This window comes from Scyliorhinus canicula, chromosome 5 (assembly GCF_902713615.1).
Source record: "Scyliorhinus canicula chromosome 5, sScyCan1.1, whole genome shotgun sequence".
NCBI classification, from domain to species: Eukaryota; Metazoa; Chordata; class Chondrichthyes; order Carcharhiniformes; family Scyliorhinidae; genus Scyliorhinus; species Scyliorhinus canicula.
The window spans coordinates 206,277,530-206,294,135 of record NC_052150.1 but is presented as its reverse complement, the minus strand read 5'-3'; the positions used below and the strand labels follow the sequence as shown (position 1 = coordinate 206,294,135).

Here is a 16,606-nt window from a genome sequence, read left to right as displayed (position 1 = left end):
CATTTCATTTAATTTCATATATCCTGCTATTTCTACTATGACTAGCATGTGGTACTGGTAGAAATCCTGATATCGCAACCTTTGAGTCTGACTTCTCAACTTCCTTCCTAACTCCCTATACTCTACTTTTAAGACTTCATCCCTTTTTTTTAAAACCTATGTCGTTTGGATCAAGACCACAAGCTCTTCACCCTCCCCCTTCAGAATATCCTGTAGCCACTCCGAGACATCCTTGACCCTAGCACCAGGGAGACAACAAACCATCCTGGAGTCACGTTTGCAGCCTCAAGAGATTCCTATCCAGTTCTCTCACAATTGAATCCCCTATAACTATTGTATTCCCATACCTTTTACGCCTCTGCAGCAGAACCAACCATGTTGCAACAAATTTGGCCGTTGCTGCTTTCCCCTGAGAGATTCTGCTGAACAATATCCAAAGCAGTATATCTCTTTTGCAGGGCAATGGTCACAGGAGATTCCTGCACTCCCTGCCTAGCTCTCTTGCTCTGCATGGTGTTCACCTTGCCTGCTGTGGAGTCTGATCCTGTGGTGTGACCACCCCTCTATACGTACTGTTCACAACATACTCTTGCCGTGCGGATATTCTGCAATGCTCCCAGCCTCCGCTCCAGCTTTGAAATCCAGGCTTCCAGGAGCTGTAGCTGGACACATGCTGGTCCCGGGCACTGGAAATGTTCTTGGCTTCCCACATGGAGCAAGAGGAGCAAACCATGGCTTTGAGCTCGCCTGCCATGATGAAACCCTTTAAATTAAACCTTTGGAAGATGCTTAATATTATATTGTATCCAATTTCCTGTGGCCCTTCTTTCCTGGTCCTCGTTACTAACAGTTATAGCCCTTACGGATTATAAACCACATAAAGTATTTTCAAACTATATGTTAAAAGATGGCTTACCGACCTAACTCACTAACCAGTCCACTCTTGCTTGTAGTCTGCTGCTGCAGCAGGGCAAGAGCACTCGCTGGAGATTCTAAAAGTTATAAAACAAGGAGTAAAAACACCTATTCCTACTCTGCACTGAATTCCCACTCTGTTTCAAATTCTCAAGTTGCAAACTCATTCTGGTTGTGTCTCACTCTAGATGTGGTCTCTCCCACTGCTTGTATGCAAAGCTCGCTCAATTATTCGCATAGAAAAATTAGACTCCCCTGGCTTAACTACCCACAGCAGTTCATTTTAGTACAGTAGAATTTCTACAGTGCAGAAGGAGACCATTTGGCCTACCGAGTCTGTATCAACCCCCGAAAGAGTACCCTACCTCGGCCTACTGCTCCACTCTAGCCCTGTAACCCCCACCTAACTTGTTACAGTTGGACATTTTGGCAGCGCCAATCCACCGAACGTGCACAGATTTGGACTGTGGGACGAAACCCACATGGGTACGGGAGAAAGTGCAAACTCTACACAGGAGCCCAAAGCCGGAATTGAACCCGGGTCCTTGGTGCTTTGAGACAGCAGTGCTAACAACTGGGCCACCGTTTTCCCTGCAATAGAAAAAAATACTGCACGTAGGAAAAAGTGGAACATTTGCTCTGTATATAAAGTATATCAAAATGTTGATATAATTTACTTCAGTAGTTCTGCTAGGAGTGAAATGACGTTAGTAGAGAGAATCGTCCAGAAATTCGTGACACATCATTGTTTCATGTGGAATCTCCACTATTTGTATTGGTCTGCAATGTAGTGCATCCAGACATGGACTGCAACATTATTACCGTGGAAGCAGTAGTGTTCTGTACAATCTTATCAATTGAGATCCTTGTTCTGTGGTTAGCAACAAATTGAGAAAACAAACAGCTTCTGATAATTTGCCAGCCAATCAAGCTTCATGGCCTGCAACTTCAGGGCATCCAAGATTCAGCGTAATATGAAGAGGTGTGAAACTGACATGCAGTAAAAGACACGAGAATAAAAATCAGTGCAGGCTTATTGGAACATAGCAAACTTTAGAAATAAGAAAAGGATACATGATCCCCAATCAAGTTCTTCTCAATTAGTCTGTTCCAGTTTGCTCATTTAATCACATATCATCTGGTTTTTAATTCATTTATATTCATTGGATGATAGAGCAGGCTTACCAGGCCAAACGGCCTACTCCTATTATCAGCAAAATACTGTGGGTGCTGTAATCTAAAACAGAGAATGTTGGAAAGACTCAGCAGGTCTGGCAACATCTGTAGGGAGAGAGAACAGAGTTAACACTTCAGGTCTGTTTGGCTTTTCATCAGAACTGAGAAAGAGGGAAAATCTGTTCGATATTATACTGGAGGTGTAAGAGAGAGCAACAAAACTGTAGCAATCTTAAAAACAAGAGATAGATGATCAGGTGTGAGGGGCAGGGGGAAGGGTTTTTTAATTGAGACAAAATTGTGTGGGATATTTAAAAATTGGGGGTGGGGTGGGGTAAGAGTTTAGACTCCCCTTTCTCCACCCTCTTTTAAATATCCCAGACTTTAAAAAAATACTTGTATGTATTTGCCATATTCAGGCAACAGTTTTAGATCTTAAATTTGTTTGTATTCTGAATTTGGCCTGCCATCAATTTTGTTGTTGGAAGGTTTGCCGACCTGGATTTGAATAAATTCCCGAGTAACTGTTGCGACCCTCATTTTCCAGTGTATGTAATGCGAGTATTGGCTTTCTTTCAATTTTAAAGTCACTCACTTTGTATTTTTATATGTCTCAACCAAGAAACATCAAACCATTTACTTGAATGTAAGAAGAAGTCTGAAGTTTACAAGTTGCACATGCAAATAGTTGGGCTATTGCCTCGGGTCGAATAAAGCTAGTATCCAAAAGAATCTGCAACAACCACCTCACCCATCTTAATGGCTGTTGCATATTATCTACATTTGCGGGCAGTTCTGTTATACAAGTCTGCGAGTGCTGCTTCTTGCAAGATTTATATTAATGGCTCATTATCTAAAGCTATAAATATGTAAAGTTTTCAGATATGACTGAAATCTGATTTTTGATTATTTGTTTCTTTTCAGTATAAAAATTTACCTTAAAGTCTTGTTAAAATTTATCACTGGAGAATGTAACAAATTAAGTTAGAATCGGATTAACAATAATTGTTCAAATTATCAAGTTATAGGTGACTTGCGTAGCATATGTGCAGTTATACTTTACATCGAATATTGCTGATGAACTGCACGTGTATCACGTTGCATATCGCCATCATTCATTTAGAAACTAAACATGTAGTTTGTCTGCTTTAGGTTTACTGAAGTTTGATGTTTATTAAATCAAAATCATTTATCGTGTTGCTTAAAGATATTGTTCCAAAATCTGTAAAATAACAGAAAAACAGTAAATGTTAGAATCTGGCATAAAAACAAACTGTTGGAAATATGCCAACTTTTGTGAAGTGACAAGGCAAACAACGGTGCATCAGCTGTGCAACTATCACAGCTTGCCATTTCACTTTCTAGATGCTGACTGATTTAAGTATTTCCAACATTTTCTGCTTTTTAAATTTTGCTGCAAAATTAGTTGGAAATGTTGTGCTTATTTTTATGGTTTTTGTGATGGAATGTCTAGTAGAACATAGAACAGTACAGCACAGAACAGGCCCTTCGGCCCTCGATGTTGTGCCGAGCAATGATCACCCTACTCAAACCCACGTATCCACCCTATACCTGTAACCCAACAACCCCCACCTTAACCTTACTTTTTAGGACACTACGGGCAATTTAGCATGGCCAATCCACCTAACCCGCACATCTTTGGACTGTGGGAGGAAACCGGAGCACCCGAAGGAAACCCACGCAAACACGGGGAGGACGTGCAGACTCCACACAGACAGTGACCCAGCCGGGAATCGAACCTGGGACCCTGGAGCTGTGAAGCATTTATGCTAACCACCATGCTACCGTGCTGCCCTGTTGAACTCTCTGATTCTCAGGTTATGTAGTTCCTCAGCAAGAGTGCTATGGATACCACATTTACAGATTGCTGTTTGTGCCACTTTGACCAGCCAGCAGAAGGTGGTGTAAAGCATTCTTATGCAAGTGCTATACCTAGTTATCCTTCACCCCATGAAAAGAGGGGTATGAATAAATATTGACCTCCTATGTAAAATATCTCAAATAGGTAGCTGACTAGCAGGAAAGGGATAGGCACCTGCGTTCCTCCTCTGCTGTGTGACAACCTGAAAGATTCCAGGCAAGGTATGCACAAGTCAGTTACTGTATGTGTGACCATGCCAAAAGATTTCTAAGGTTTATGGTGTTACCAAACCAAATTCAGAGAATGCATTGAATGGCACTCAGCAGCTGTGCCCCTCACCCCACCTTGCCAGTTAGTGCACACTGATATTTCAATGTGTAGCTTGGCTGAGATGAGAAACTGACTGATGTGGGGATGATAAAAATGTCCTGTCTCTCCATTGTACATCTTGTTAATCCTTCATTTGCCACTGCTTCATCAAATTCTTATGCTTTTATTAAGTTGTAGTAATGGCATGACTTGTTTGAGTGAGTACTTTCATGATTAAAGTTTCAACCAATTCTTATCCAGACTGGAGAGTTATCACTATTGGTGAGGGGATTTTACCTACATGACGTATGTATAATCATTTACCAGCTGCTTTAAAGTTGTTTCAACAATTATGAGCTGTGTTTTAAAATTTCAACTCTACCAACTATCAAAATGGTCTGGTTTTGCTTCATGACCTTTTTCCTGCAGTTCCTGGCTGCATAACACATCTGACAGCTGCTACAATCACAATCCAATTATCTGTGTCTGTCCCTACAACAGTAGTTTGCCCTTCCACTCTGCACTGAGGGACTTCCTGTATAAACTGCCATGCACTCCATTTCTGCCATTGGTGGAATGTTTTACAAATCTGGGGAAGAGCATTCCCGGTGGGAAGACTTGTAAATGGGAATCCCTCCCCGTTCCACTGAGGACGTAGGATAGAGAGTGTTGTATGACAGTGGTATCAAAAAGATTCCTGAACCACTTTGTGAATGCTGCCAGCAGCAGGCTGGCTCTCTATAGTGGGTGAAAATTATGTGCACTTCGAGGTTGCAGCCATGGATGGTTTGATCATCTTAAGGGCCTGCTTCCAACATTCTGTTTAGATTTCTTGCCGACACTGCTGCTTTGTTGATCTGATGCCAAGTGGGGAGAGAGGGGTTGTGTAAACTGGAAAACCTCTTGACTAGCTTGCTCCTCGGCCTGGCAATAGTTCCATCTTAGAGGCGCATAATGCAGAGAATTCATGAGGGAGGTGTTCCGGTTACAAAGGGAGGGGAGGATGTCCCTGGAATGCTTGTCCCTCTTCCCAGGACTTGTGTCTTGGTTTTCTCTCTGGCTTTCTCTGGCTGGGTTGGACAGAATGCAGAAAAAGAATTAGTTTGTGTTTCTGAGAGAATCGAACTTAATCCTAAACTTGCTTTTCATTTGTTGTGAACCAATTGTAAAGTTGGCTACTTGCAGAAGTTGATTTAATTTTGTGGAAAGTAAGTTTGGTTTTTTTTGCTAATATTCCCCACCCCCAGCCCTGAAAATGTTACTTTTCGAGCATTAATCCTTCAGATTTATTGTTTTGAAAAATGCATTTCTTTTTCTTTGTCTATTTCATTTCTTTCTTAGTCCCTTCTTTCCCTTGTCGTATTTTGCTTTTACGTTGAATGGTGATCCTAACTTATACTTTGTGGTTTAGACTTTGGCCTGATACTGAGTGTCTTTGAGACCGAGGTAGATAGGTTCTTGATTAATAAGGGGACCAAGGGTTATGGGGAGAAGGCAGGTGAATGGGGATGAGAAACATATCAGCCATGATTGAATGGGAAGCAGACTTGATGGGCCAAATGGCCTAATTTTGCTCCTATGTCTTATGGTCTACAGACTTGAGTGAGACCTCCAAGCAGTGGGCAGGATTCTGCAATGGCGTGGAATTTCCCATGCCATGCATTTTGTTTTACCAGGTCCCTTGTTCAGAAGACAGTGTGATTGATGAGTGTGGCTCCCAGTTGGATGGAGAGTAATGTAGAATAAGCTATGCCCAGGAATAAATACATCTACGTTGCTCAATGTGAAAATTGCTGAGATGTTGGGAGCAAAACATTGTTAGAGGGTCCAGTGGTGATTGTGGTTAAAAAGAGATCAGGGGAATAGTTATGGCGTTCAGGGAGAGTTCTAGGGAGAGATCGGGACTGTCAGGTTGGGATTTATGAGGGATTAGAGAGGCGATCTGGAACAGAGATGGAGACAAATGAGACAGAGATTGCTAACAGTGGATCATTAAAATTGGTGAGGAGGTTAATGAATTTCGTTAGGGGGGGCCCATTCCACCCAGACCATTCAGTGAGAGTTAAACTCCCTCTGCCTGCTTCAATGAGGATTCTTCAGTCTTGAAGAGACTTGCTCTGTTTACACATGACCAAGATAGGGCATTGCGCTGAAATATCTAAAATCTGGAAGTTTAACAGGAGCCCACAATCAACTCTGTGGGCAGATATAACATGAATGGCAAATGTTGATCCTTTGACAATAACTGTAAAATCAGGGCCTGTATGTGTTAGATTATGTGCACATGGACTTCCAGAACAGACGTAGGCCATTGATCCATCGAGTCCATGCTGGTCCTCAAGAGCAAACCGATCAGTCCTCTTTCCCTGCTGTATTCCATTATCTCAGCAAATTTATTTTGTTTAAATGCCCATCCAATTTCCTTTTGAAATCATTCATCTCAGCTTCTACCACTCTTGTTTAAAAATAAATAAAGAGTACCCAATTCTTTTTTTCCAATTAGGGGGCAATTTAGTATGTCCAATCCACCTACCCTGCACATATTTTTGGGTTGTGGGGGTGAGATCCGCGCAGACACGGGGTGAATTTGCAAACTCCACATGGACAATGACCTGGGGCTGGGATTGAACTGGGTCCTCGGTGCCATGAGGCAGCGTTGCTAACTACTGCACCGTGCCGCCCCGCTTCTACCACCCTTGTAGGCAGAGTTTTCTCGGTCATTATCACTCACTGCATTAAAAAGTTCTTCCTCCTCACCCCCCTGTCGCTCTTGCCCAAAATGTTAGATGTGTCACCGCTTCCTTGTAACGAGCTAATGGAAACAGCTTTTCCATGTCTATCTTAGAACAAGACGATGACTGGTTTAGACCTCTGTCAAATCTCCCCTCAATTTTCAAAGCGAACAGGCTGACTTATCCAACCTAATATCCTTCCCTGGAGTCAGTCTGGTAAATCTCCTCTGCACTGTCTCCAGGACTTTGCATTCTTCCTAAAGTGGCCAAACAAGGCTTTATAAAGGGTCAGCATCACTTAATGGCTTTTGTACTCTATCTCTTTTTGTGAAGCCCAAGATCCCATGTTGCAATTGTGCTATCAATGTGTCCTGCCACATTTAAAGATCAATGCACATGGGCCCCCATTTTTCAGAACTGTGCTGTCATGTCTAAATTTCCCCCCTCCCAATCCAACCTCTTCTTCACAGACGTGTTAACTTCCGTCTGCCTATCCTGCCAGTTTACCTGCGTCCTGTTGAAATCGATTGTTATCATCCTCATTGTTTGCCACACCTCCATGGGCAAATTTTGAAATATAATATGCATTTTTAAAAAAAACGGTATTCCAAACATTGACCCTTGGCACCACCGTCTACCATCCAGTCTGACACTTAATTTCACAGCCTCTGCAATAGAAATAAAGACATTATTATGTCAGTGTTTTTGGTGCCGCCAGTAATATCTTTTCACATTGTTCTGAAAACTCCATGAATTTGTAGTCTTCACAAATAGGGACAAAACATTTTTAGGCTGTTTTTTGACAGGAATCTTTCAGCTGATTGTGAGGAGCGTATTGTTGTGACATCCAGAATTAATTTCAAGCATTGTGCCATTCATAATTTTTATATGATCTGAAAGATATTAAGGGCTCTTCTCAAAATCCACCCCTCAGGGGTGGTTTTGTACTCACCATTTGTGCTGCCGGCGAATATATCGCAAGCGCAAAATCTCACAAAAATTCAGCGCTGAGATACTGAATATTCCTGTCACATCGGTGAGGTTTATAACAAGTTTCTAAAGGCGTGAATCAGTCAAGGGGATTTCCTCCCGGGACGCAAAGGTAAGTATAACCCCCAGGGAAAGAGAGATATGCCAGGCACTGCCCTGTGGTGCAGGTTGCAGTGACAGGGGGAAGTGTCGGAGGCGCTACCTCTGGGAATCCCATTGGGAGGGGTGGTTTCCCATTATGTTGGTGGGGGGGGGGGGACCCATTTTATTGCTTGTGGTGGGGTGGGGTGTTCTCCATGTCCGTGGTGGCGCTGAGTGGCATTTACTTTCTCTGCTGATCAGGGCACCCTTTGAAGATGGCGCCCCGAGTGGAGCCAGCCTCAGCCTCTATAAGGCCCAGTCGTGGCTGAAGAGGTGATGTAAAAACTCGGCTGTGCCGCTGGAGAGCTACTCGCCAGTTTTCAGTTAGAGGGTGACATTGAAAAAATTGGGAAAATTCCACCCTTTGATCAAGCTTTTAATCTCCTTTGTAATGTCCGCACCTTGCGCTCAATGTTATTTTTTTCCTCTGTTTTTGCTTCTTTGTCAATGGTAAAGTTGCGATAATACATAGATACATAGAAGATAGGAGCAGGAGGACTCATAACTATGGCTAATTTGTAATACTTTCATCATAGTCATCTATTTCTGCAGTGATGTGTCATGTATTCTAGCAGCTTCATCTAGTCTATTCATTATCGACCATATCTTTTGTGTTGAGTTTTCATGTGTCCCATGGATGACCTGATAACTTGAAAATTCTGATCTGGTAGCTTGACCTCGGCTGTGAATAATTTGAATTGTCCAAGCCTAATTGCCTCTCTATGCACTCTATGTGGCCTCGATGCCTGTGGAAGCAACCTATCTAAATTGTTTCCTATTAATACCGACAATCTGCCTAGAAATAGTTGCTGGATAATTTGTCATAAAAGCATTTTTATTAAGCTCTTTTCACAAATGCAAATGAATATTTGAATTTTAATTACGATCTCTGCCTTTTATAAACAAAGAATTGTTCGAGCGTTAAGTTAAATGGACAGAATTGCCACCAGTTAACAGAAACTTGGTGTGGTCACTCGTACTGCAGTCAGTTTATGCTCTTGTGTCTCTTCAGTTCCTTGACAAGTTTCTCTTCATGAAGGCTCTAACGGTACAAATTCACGTTGCACCGTTCTCTTAAATTCTCCACCCAAGTTCTAATTTTTGAGTTTAACTAGTGTGGAATCTATTTTAACCGATCCTCCTTTGCTCCCTCCGGTGGGTGGAGCAGTGTGTGGGAGAAGTTAAAATTGATGAGTTGACTGAACAGCCCCAAGTCGTTGCATCCTATCTGGGGCGATTTTTTTCTTTTTCCTAATTCTGAGATGTTGAGGTTAGTTGCACTATTTTAAATTTGAACCTGGCTGAGATTGACCACTTCATCATTGAGAAGGGAAAAGAATATGGGACTTTCGGTTCTGGATCCTTAGTTATATTTATCCTCTTGTCTTCAAAACTTGTGCTGCACAACCAAATTGTTCAATTATCTGCTTCAAGCGTTGTTTCTGTGTTGATTAACAAGTTTTTTTGTCTCTGAGGGATTCATAACGCTTTTGTCTTAGTGCAAATGTGGACCTTTTTGAAGAGTTTGTTCTTAAACTTCTGTGATTTGCTTTCATCTGAACTTCAAATTCTTGTACGTTTTTGTATCGGCAGAATATACCCGGAATTCAAAACATGAATAAGCTACCAAATCAATTTCAGACATCTCTTCAACGAAATAGTAACCTCCGTGAACTGCCTATTGCTCCTCATAACAGTGGTATAAGACATCACCGTCCTTTGTCAGCTCCCGCTGCTCAAACTACATCTGCTTCTTGGACAAAACCCACAGCTTCAACTGTAACTTCTCCTCGAATGAAACAGACTGCTCAAAGTGCACCTACTGTTCAGACTGTACCTGGATTGAGGGTGCCACAGAAGAACTTCCAACAAAAAAGCAAGAAACAAAAGCCTCCTTCACAGGATTCTACAGTAGTAGAGGTCAGAATTTTCTCAACTATGTTTGTCAACAGGTTCTTCAAAGTTCTGCACTGGCAGATTCGTGGTGGGTGACTGAACCATGGCTTTTTTACATTTGCTTACATGAAATGCTGTGTATGACAGTTCGCAGAAAGAGTTTCAAGCGCTTATTAGATTGGAAAGCATGAAGGCTTTATCTTTCAAATTGGGTTATTTTTCCAGATCTGATGCATTCAGCTAATTCCATTTTGGATGAAGTTATTGATACAATTTGAGTATTAGAGGGCATTGTGGGCAGGGCAGATAATGCCTAGTTGTGTCTCAGCTGAAGAGTCTGTCGTTGTAGAAATTGTGATGGATTTTGCTTGAGCCACCAGTCAAATAATTTTTCTATGTTTGCTTAACTTAATGAAGGTTGACTAAAGAAATCAGATGGTCTGACCGTATTAGATTAATTGTTTGCTCATTACACGAATAATATGGCAGTTTTTCAGGAAAACCGTACCTATTTTGCATTAATGTTACATCATGTGTGAAATTCAGCCCACTGTAATCAAATGGGAGATTTTAATTGCTCAATCACTCATTTATTTTCGAGTTATTGATTTGATCTTTAAAATGAGCAACTTATGTTTGTTGCTGTACGACTAGCAGTTAAGAATTTGAGAAAGGGCAGGGCTGTCAGATGTAGCCTTCGGGCATCATGCAGTCACTGATCCGAAGCGGGCTGCACTTGAGGCTCTGGTGACTTGTTCTGGAATATTTAGGAAATACAGAACAAGATTTTTGATCTTCAGACCATTGGAGCCAGGGGATAGACAGCAGCCCTGGAAAACCGGCCCCTTCGATTCTTCCCCTCCCCCGCGTCCCAATTCCTTCACCCCACACCCACCACCGATTCCTTCTCCCCTACCCACTTCCTTCCTTTCTCCCCCCACCCACACACCCACTTCCCCCCGGCACCCACTTCCTCTCCCTCCGCATCCACTTCCTCTCGCCCCCCCCCCCCCCCCCCCGCACCCACTACCTCTCCCTCCCCCTCCGCACCCACTTCCTCTCCCCCCCCCCCCGCACCCACTTCCTCTCCCCCCCCCCGCACCCACTTCCTCTCCCTCCCCCGCACCCACTTCCTCTCCCCCCCCGCACCCACTCCTCTCCCCCCCCCGCACCCACTTCCTCTCCTCCCCCCCCCCCGCACCCACTTCCTCTCCTCCCCCCGCACCCACTTCCTCTCCTCCCCCCGCACCCACTTCCTCTCCTCCCCCCGCACCCACTTCCTCTCCCTCCCGCACCCACTTCCTCTCCTTCCCCCCGCACCCACTTCCTCTCCCCCCCGCACCCACTTCCTCTCCCCCCGCACCCACTTCCTCTCCCCCCGCACCCACTTCCTCTCCCCCGCACCCACTTCCTCTCCCCCCGCACCCACTTCCTCTCCCCCGCACCCACTTCCTCTCCCCCGCACCCCACTTCCTCTCCCCCCGCACCCCTTCCTCTCCCCCCGCACCCACTTCCTCTCCCCCCGCACCCACTTCCTCTCCCCCCGCACCCACTTCCTCTCCCCCGCACCCACTTCCTCTCCCCCCGCACCCCTTCCTCTCCCCCCGCACCCACTTCCTCTCCCCCGCACCCACTTCCTCTCCCCCCGCACCCATTCCTCTCCCCCCGCACCACTTCCTCCCCCCCGCACCCCTCCCATTCCTCTCCCCCGCACCCACTTCCTCTCCCTCCGCACCCACTTCTTCCCCCCCCGCCCCCAATTCCCCCCCCGCACCCACTTCCTCTCCCTTCGCACCCACTTCCTCTCCCCCCGCGCACCCACTTCCTCTCCTCCCCCCCCCCCATCCACTTCCCCCCCCCCCACACCACGCACCCACTTCCTCTCCCTCCGCACCCACTTCCTCTCCTCCCCCCCGCACCCACTTCCTCTCCCTTCGCACCCACTTCCTCTCCCCCCCGCACCCACTTCCTCTCCTCCCCCCCCCCCCCCCCCCCCGCATCCACTTCCCCCCGGCACCCACTTCCTCTCCCCCCACCCACTTCCTCCCCCCCTCCCCCCCCGCACCCACTTCCTCTCCTCCCCCCCCCGCACCCACTTCCCCTCCCCCCCGCACCCACTTCCTCTCCTCCCCCCCCGCACCCACTTCCTCTCCCTCCCCCCGCACCCACTTCCTCTCCCCCCGCACCCACTTCCTCTCCCCCGCACCCACTTCCTCTCCCCCCGCACCCACTTCCTCTCCCCCCGCACCCACTTCCTCTCCCCCCGCACCCACTTCCTCTCCCCCCGCACCCACTTCCTCTCCCCCCGCCCCACTTCCTCTCCCCCCGACCCCTTCCTCTCCCCCCGCACCCCTTCCTCTCCCTCCCGCACCCACTTCCTCTCCCCCCCCCGCACCCATTCCCCCCCCCGCACCCACTTCCTCTCCCCGCACCCACTCCTCTCCCCCCCACCCACCTCTCCCCCCGCACCCACGTCCTCCTCCCCCCCGCACCCCGTCCTCTCCCCCCGCACCCACGTCCTCTCCCCCCGCACCCACTCCTCCTCCCCCCGCACCCACGTCCCTCTCCCCCCGCACCCACGTCCTCTCCCCCCGCACCCACGTCCTCTCCCCCCGCACCCCGTCCTCTCCCCCCGCACCCACGTCCTCTCCCCCCGCACCCACGTCCTCTCCCCCCGCACCCACGTCCTCTCCCCCCGCACCCACTCCTCCTCTCCCCCCGCACCCACGTCCTCCCTCCCCCGCACCCACGGCCTCTCCCCCCCGCACCCCGTCCTCTCCCCCCTCACCCACGTCCTCTCCCCCCGCACCCACGTCCTCTCCCCCCGCACCCACGTCCTCTCCCCCGCACCCCCTCCTCTCCCCCCGCACCCACGTCCTCTCCCCCCGCACCCACGTCCTCTCCCCCCGCACCCCTCCTCTCCCCCCCGCACCCACGTCCTCTCCCCCCGCACCCACTCCTCTCCCCCCGCACCCACGTCCTCTCCCCCCGCACCCACGTCCTCTCCCCCCCCACCCACGTCCTCTCCCCCGCACCCCACGTCCTCTCCCCCCGCACCCACGTCCTCTCCCCCCGCACCCACGTCCTCTCCCCCCGCACCCACGTCCCCTCCCCCCGCACCCACGTCCTCTCCCCCCGCACCCACGTCCTCTCCCCCCGCACCCACGTCCTCTCCCCCCCCCGCACCCACGTCCTCTCCCCCGCACCCCGTCCTCTCCCCCCCGCACCCACGTCCTCTCCCCCCGCACCCACGTCCTCTCCCCCCCCCCGCACCCCGTCCTCTCCCCCCGCACCCACGTCCTCTCCCCCCGCACCCACGTCCTCTCCCCCCGCACCCACGTCCTCTCCCCCCGCACCCAGGTCCTTCTCCCCCCGCACCCACGTCCTCTCCCCCCGCACCCACGTCCTCGCCCCCCCGCACCCACGTTCCTCTCCCCCGCACCCACGTCCTCTCCCCCGCACCCACGTCATCTCCCCGCACCCACTTTCTTTCCCCTCTCACCCCCTTCCTTCTCCCCCCCGCACCCACTTCCCCTCCCCCGCCCCACTTCCCCTCCCCCGCCCCCACTTCCCCTCCCCCGCCCCCACTTCCCCTCCCCCCGTGCCCACTTCCCCTCCCCCCCGCGCCCACTTCCCCTCCCCCCCGCGCCCACTTCCCCTCCCCACGACGCACACTTCCCCTCCCACCCGCGCCCCACTTCCCCTCCCCCCGCGCCACTTACTTCCCCTTCCCCCCAGCGCCCACTTCCCCTCCCCCCCGCCGCCCACTTCCCCTCCCCCTCGCGCCCACTTCCCCTCCCCCCCCGCGCCCACTTCCCCTCCCCCCCGCGCCCACTTCCCCTCCCCCCCCGCGCCCACTCCCCCCCCCGCGCCCACTTCCCTCCCCCGCGCCCACTTCCCCTCCCCCCGCGCCCACTTCCCCTCCCCCCCGCGCCCACTTCCCCTCCCCCCGCGCCCACTTCCCCTCCCCCCCCGCGCCACTTCCCCTCCCCCCGCGCCCACTTCCCCTCCCCCCCGCGCCCACTTCCCCTCCCCCCCGCGCCCACTTCCCCTCCCCCCGCGCCCCACTTCCCCTCCCCCCGCGCCCACTTCCCCTCCCCCCGCGCCCACTTCCCCTCCCCCCCGCGCCCACTTCCCCTCCCCCCGCGCCCACTTCCCCTCCCCCCCGCGCCCACTTCCCCCTCCCCCCCGCGCCCACTCCCCTCCCCCCCCCGCGCCCACTTCCCCTCCCCCCCGCGCCCACTTCCCCTCCCCCCCGCGCCCACTTCCCCTCCCACTGCACCCACTGCCTCCCCCTGCACCCACTGCCTCCCCCCTGCACACACTGCCTCCCAGCCTGCACACATTGCCTCCCCCCAGCACCCACTGCCTCCCCCCCAGCACCCACTGCCTCCCCCCCAGCACCCACTGCCTCCCCCCCAGCACCCACTGCCTCCCCCCCCAGCACCCACTGCCTCCCCCCAGCACCCACTGCCTCCGCACCCACTTCCTCCCCTCCCACGTCCTCCCCTCCCACTTCCTCCCCTCCCACTTCCTCCCCTCCCACTTCCTCCCCTCCCACTGCCCCCCCTCCCACTGCCTCCCCTCCCACTGCCTCCCCTCCCACTTCCTCCCCTCCCACTTCCTCCCCTCCCACTTCCTCCCCTCCCACTTCCTCCCCTCCCACTTCCTCCCCTCCCACTTCCTCCCCTCCCACTTCCTCCCCTCCCACTTGCTTCCACTCATCCCCTCACCCGCTTGCTTCCACTCACCCCCCCACCCGCTTGCTTCCACTCACCCCCCCCACCCGCTTGCTTTCACTCATCCCCCTCACCCACTTGCTTCCACTCACCTCCTCCCTTCCACTCACCCAGCCCCCCCCCACACCCACTTCCATACCTTGATGATATGTGCCCAAGTCACACCTAGTTGTAGCTGTTAATTCATCGACAAGTTCGACTAGCTTGTTTTTGCGAAACTCTTGTAAACAGAGTTAAGTTGTCCACCTGAAGAAAATCCCCTAACATCTTCCAAAGGTATCCTGTTATATTACTACAAACGTGCTCACTTTTTATTACACTGCAACCCATATTCGCTGTCTACCATTTCAGAAATCGTGGACAAGTCCCCAATTCATTTTATGCCACATTGGGCAACTGCACGGTCAATTCCAGGCCCATTTGCCCTGGATTAACAACATGAGTGAATTAACCAATAATTCCTATTAAAATCCCCAAACATTTGACCCTTGCCTGCACAATAATTACAGTCACCAGGCTTGTAAGTTGAAACACAATTACTGTTTAATTTATAATAGGAATAAAGATTTAAAATGCAATAATTACATTGGATAATAATTGTATAACAAGCAAGTTGACCTACTACCCCCTTAACTGTCCCACCCTCGACCTAAACACAAGTCCGACAAATAGAGAACAAAATTAATAAGGAGTAAGGTCAAAGGATAAGAGTCTTTGCTTCACATGGTGGTTCGCAGTATGCTTTCTTCACAGTACACTGGTTAATCAAAACCTCTGGTTTGCAGCTGATGACGGTCTTCTTGACAGAGTCATTCTGGTATGGTACTCACAGGCAGAAGTCCTTCTGGTGAGTCACTTTAATTCTTATCAAACTGGGCCTTCAATTTAAAGATTCACATTCTTTCCTGAGACACTCTCACATCAAACCTAGCCTTCTGCTTGGGGTTTGATTTCAAGCCTTTGCAGTCTTGAGAGAATAGCACCCATACTTAATGGAGAGAGAATCCACCCTCACAATGGCTTAAGAGAGTTAGCTGGGTATTTTGGGAGTGAATTCGTTGGAATCCTCCACCTAGACTGCAGAACCAAAAGTGAAATAAAACACAAGCCTTGTGAACCTAAAAAAACACATCAATGGGATCAGATCCAATCATCACCGGTTGTCGGACAGAGCACGACCTTTTTGGCCTATTCATTGGCCATCAGTCACATCAATCAGACCAAGTCAACACTTGGGGCCAGCCCCCAGCATCCGATCACCAGTCAAAAACCACTGCCTGCTGGAATTTGTTTGTTTGCATTAAAGGCTGCTCGCGGGCTGCTTTGCCTTAAAGTCACAGGTCCATTAATCATCCATGGATCAAAAATATAACACAAAATAAAAGAAAGAAGAAATAAAGGAGTAAGCAGGAACAACGGAGAAATAATGGAATAAGCAGGAACAAACTATCATTGACATTTCTCAATCATGGAGTTAGTTCACTCTAGGTATTGATCATTCTTTGCATAAACTGAGGGGTTCCATAGAAGAGTCATACTGGACTCGAAATGTCAGTTCTGTTTCTGTCTCCACAGATGCTGCTAGATCGGTTGAGTTTTTGCAGCACTTTGTTTTATTATTGATCATCTGTTCTAACTCTTGCTGGGTTTGTTATGTGGCCCCTTGAGCTATTTTTACAATTTCCTGATTTTAATTTGTTCATCGGTTTGCTGGTAAAAGCATCGTTTGGTGCCCATCCCTTGTTGTTCTTGTTGACATGCCTCCTTGAACTCCAGCAGTCCATGTGGTGAAGGTATTTTCACCATGCTGTTAAATTAGGAAATTC

The 16,606-nt window shown here is 49.6% G+C and overlaps 1 protein-coding gene across 2 annotated transcripts in view; it reads left to right on the top strand.

Annotated features, from left to right (window-relative positions):
• rbm33a (RNA binding motif protein 33a) overlaps positions 1-16,606 on the top strand; it is a 256,149-nt gene that overhangs the window by 168,105 nt on the left and 71,438 nt on the right. For both annotated transcript variants that reach the window (XM_038798392.1, XM_038798391.1), the window contains one exon: positions 9,739-10,065. In XM_038798392.1, coding sequence (XP_038654320.1) covers positions 9,739-10,065 — 327 coding nt within the window. The remainder of the gene's footprint in view (positions 1-9,738; positions 10,066-16,606) is intronic.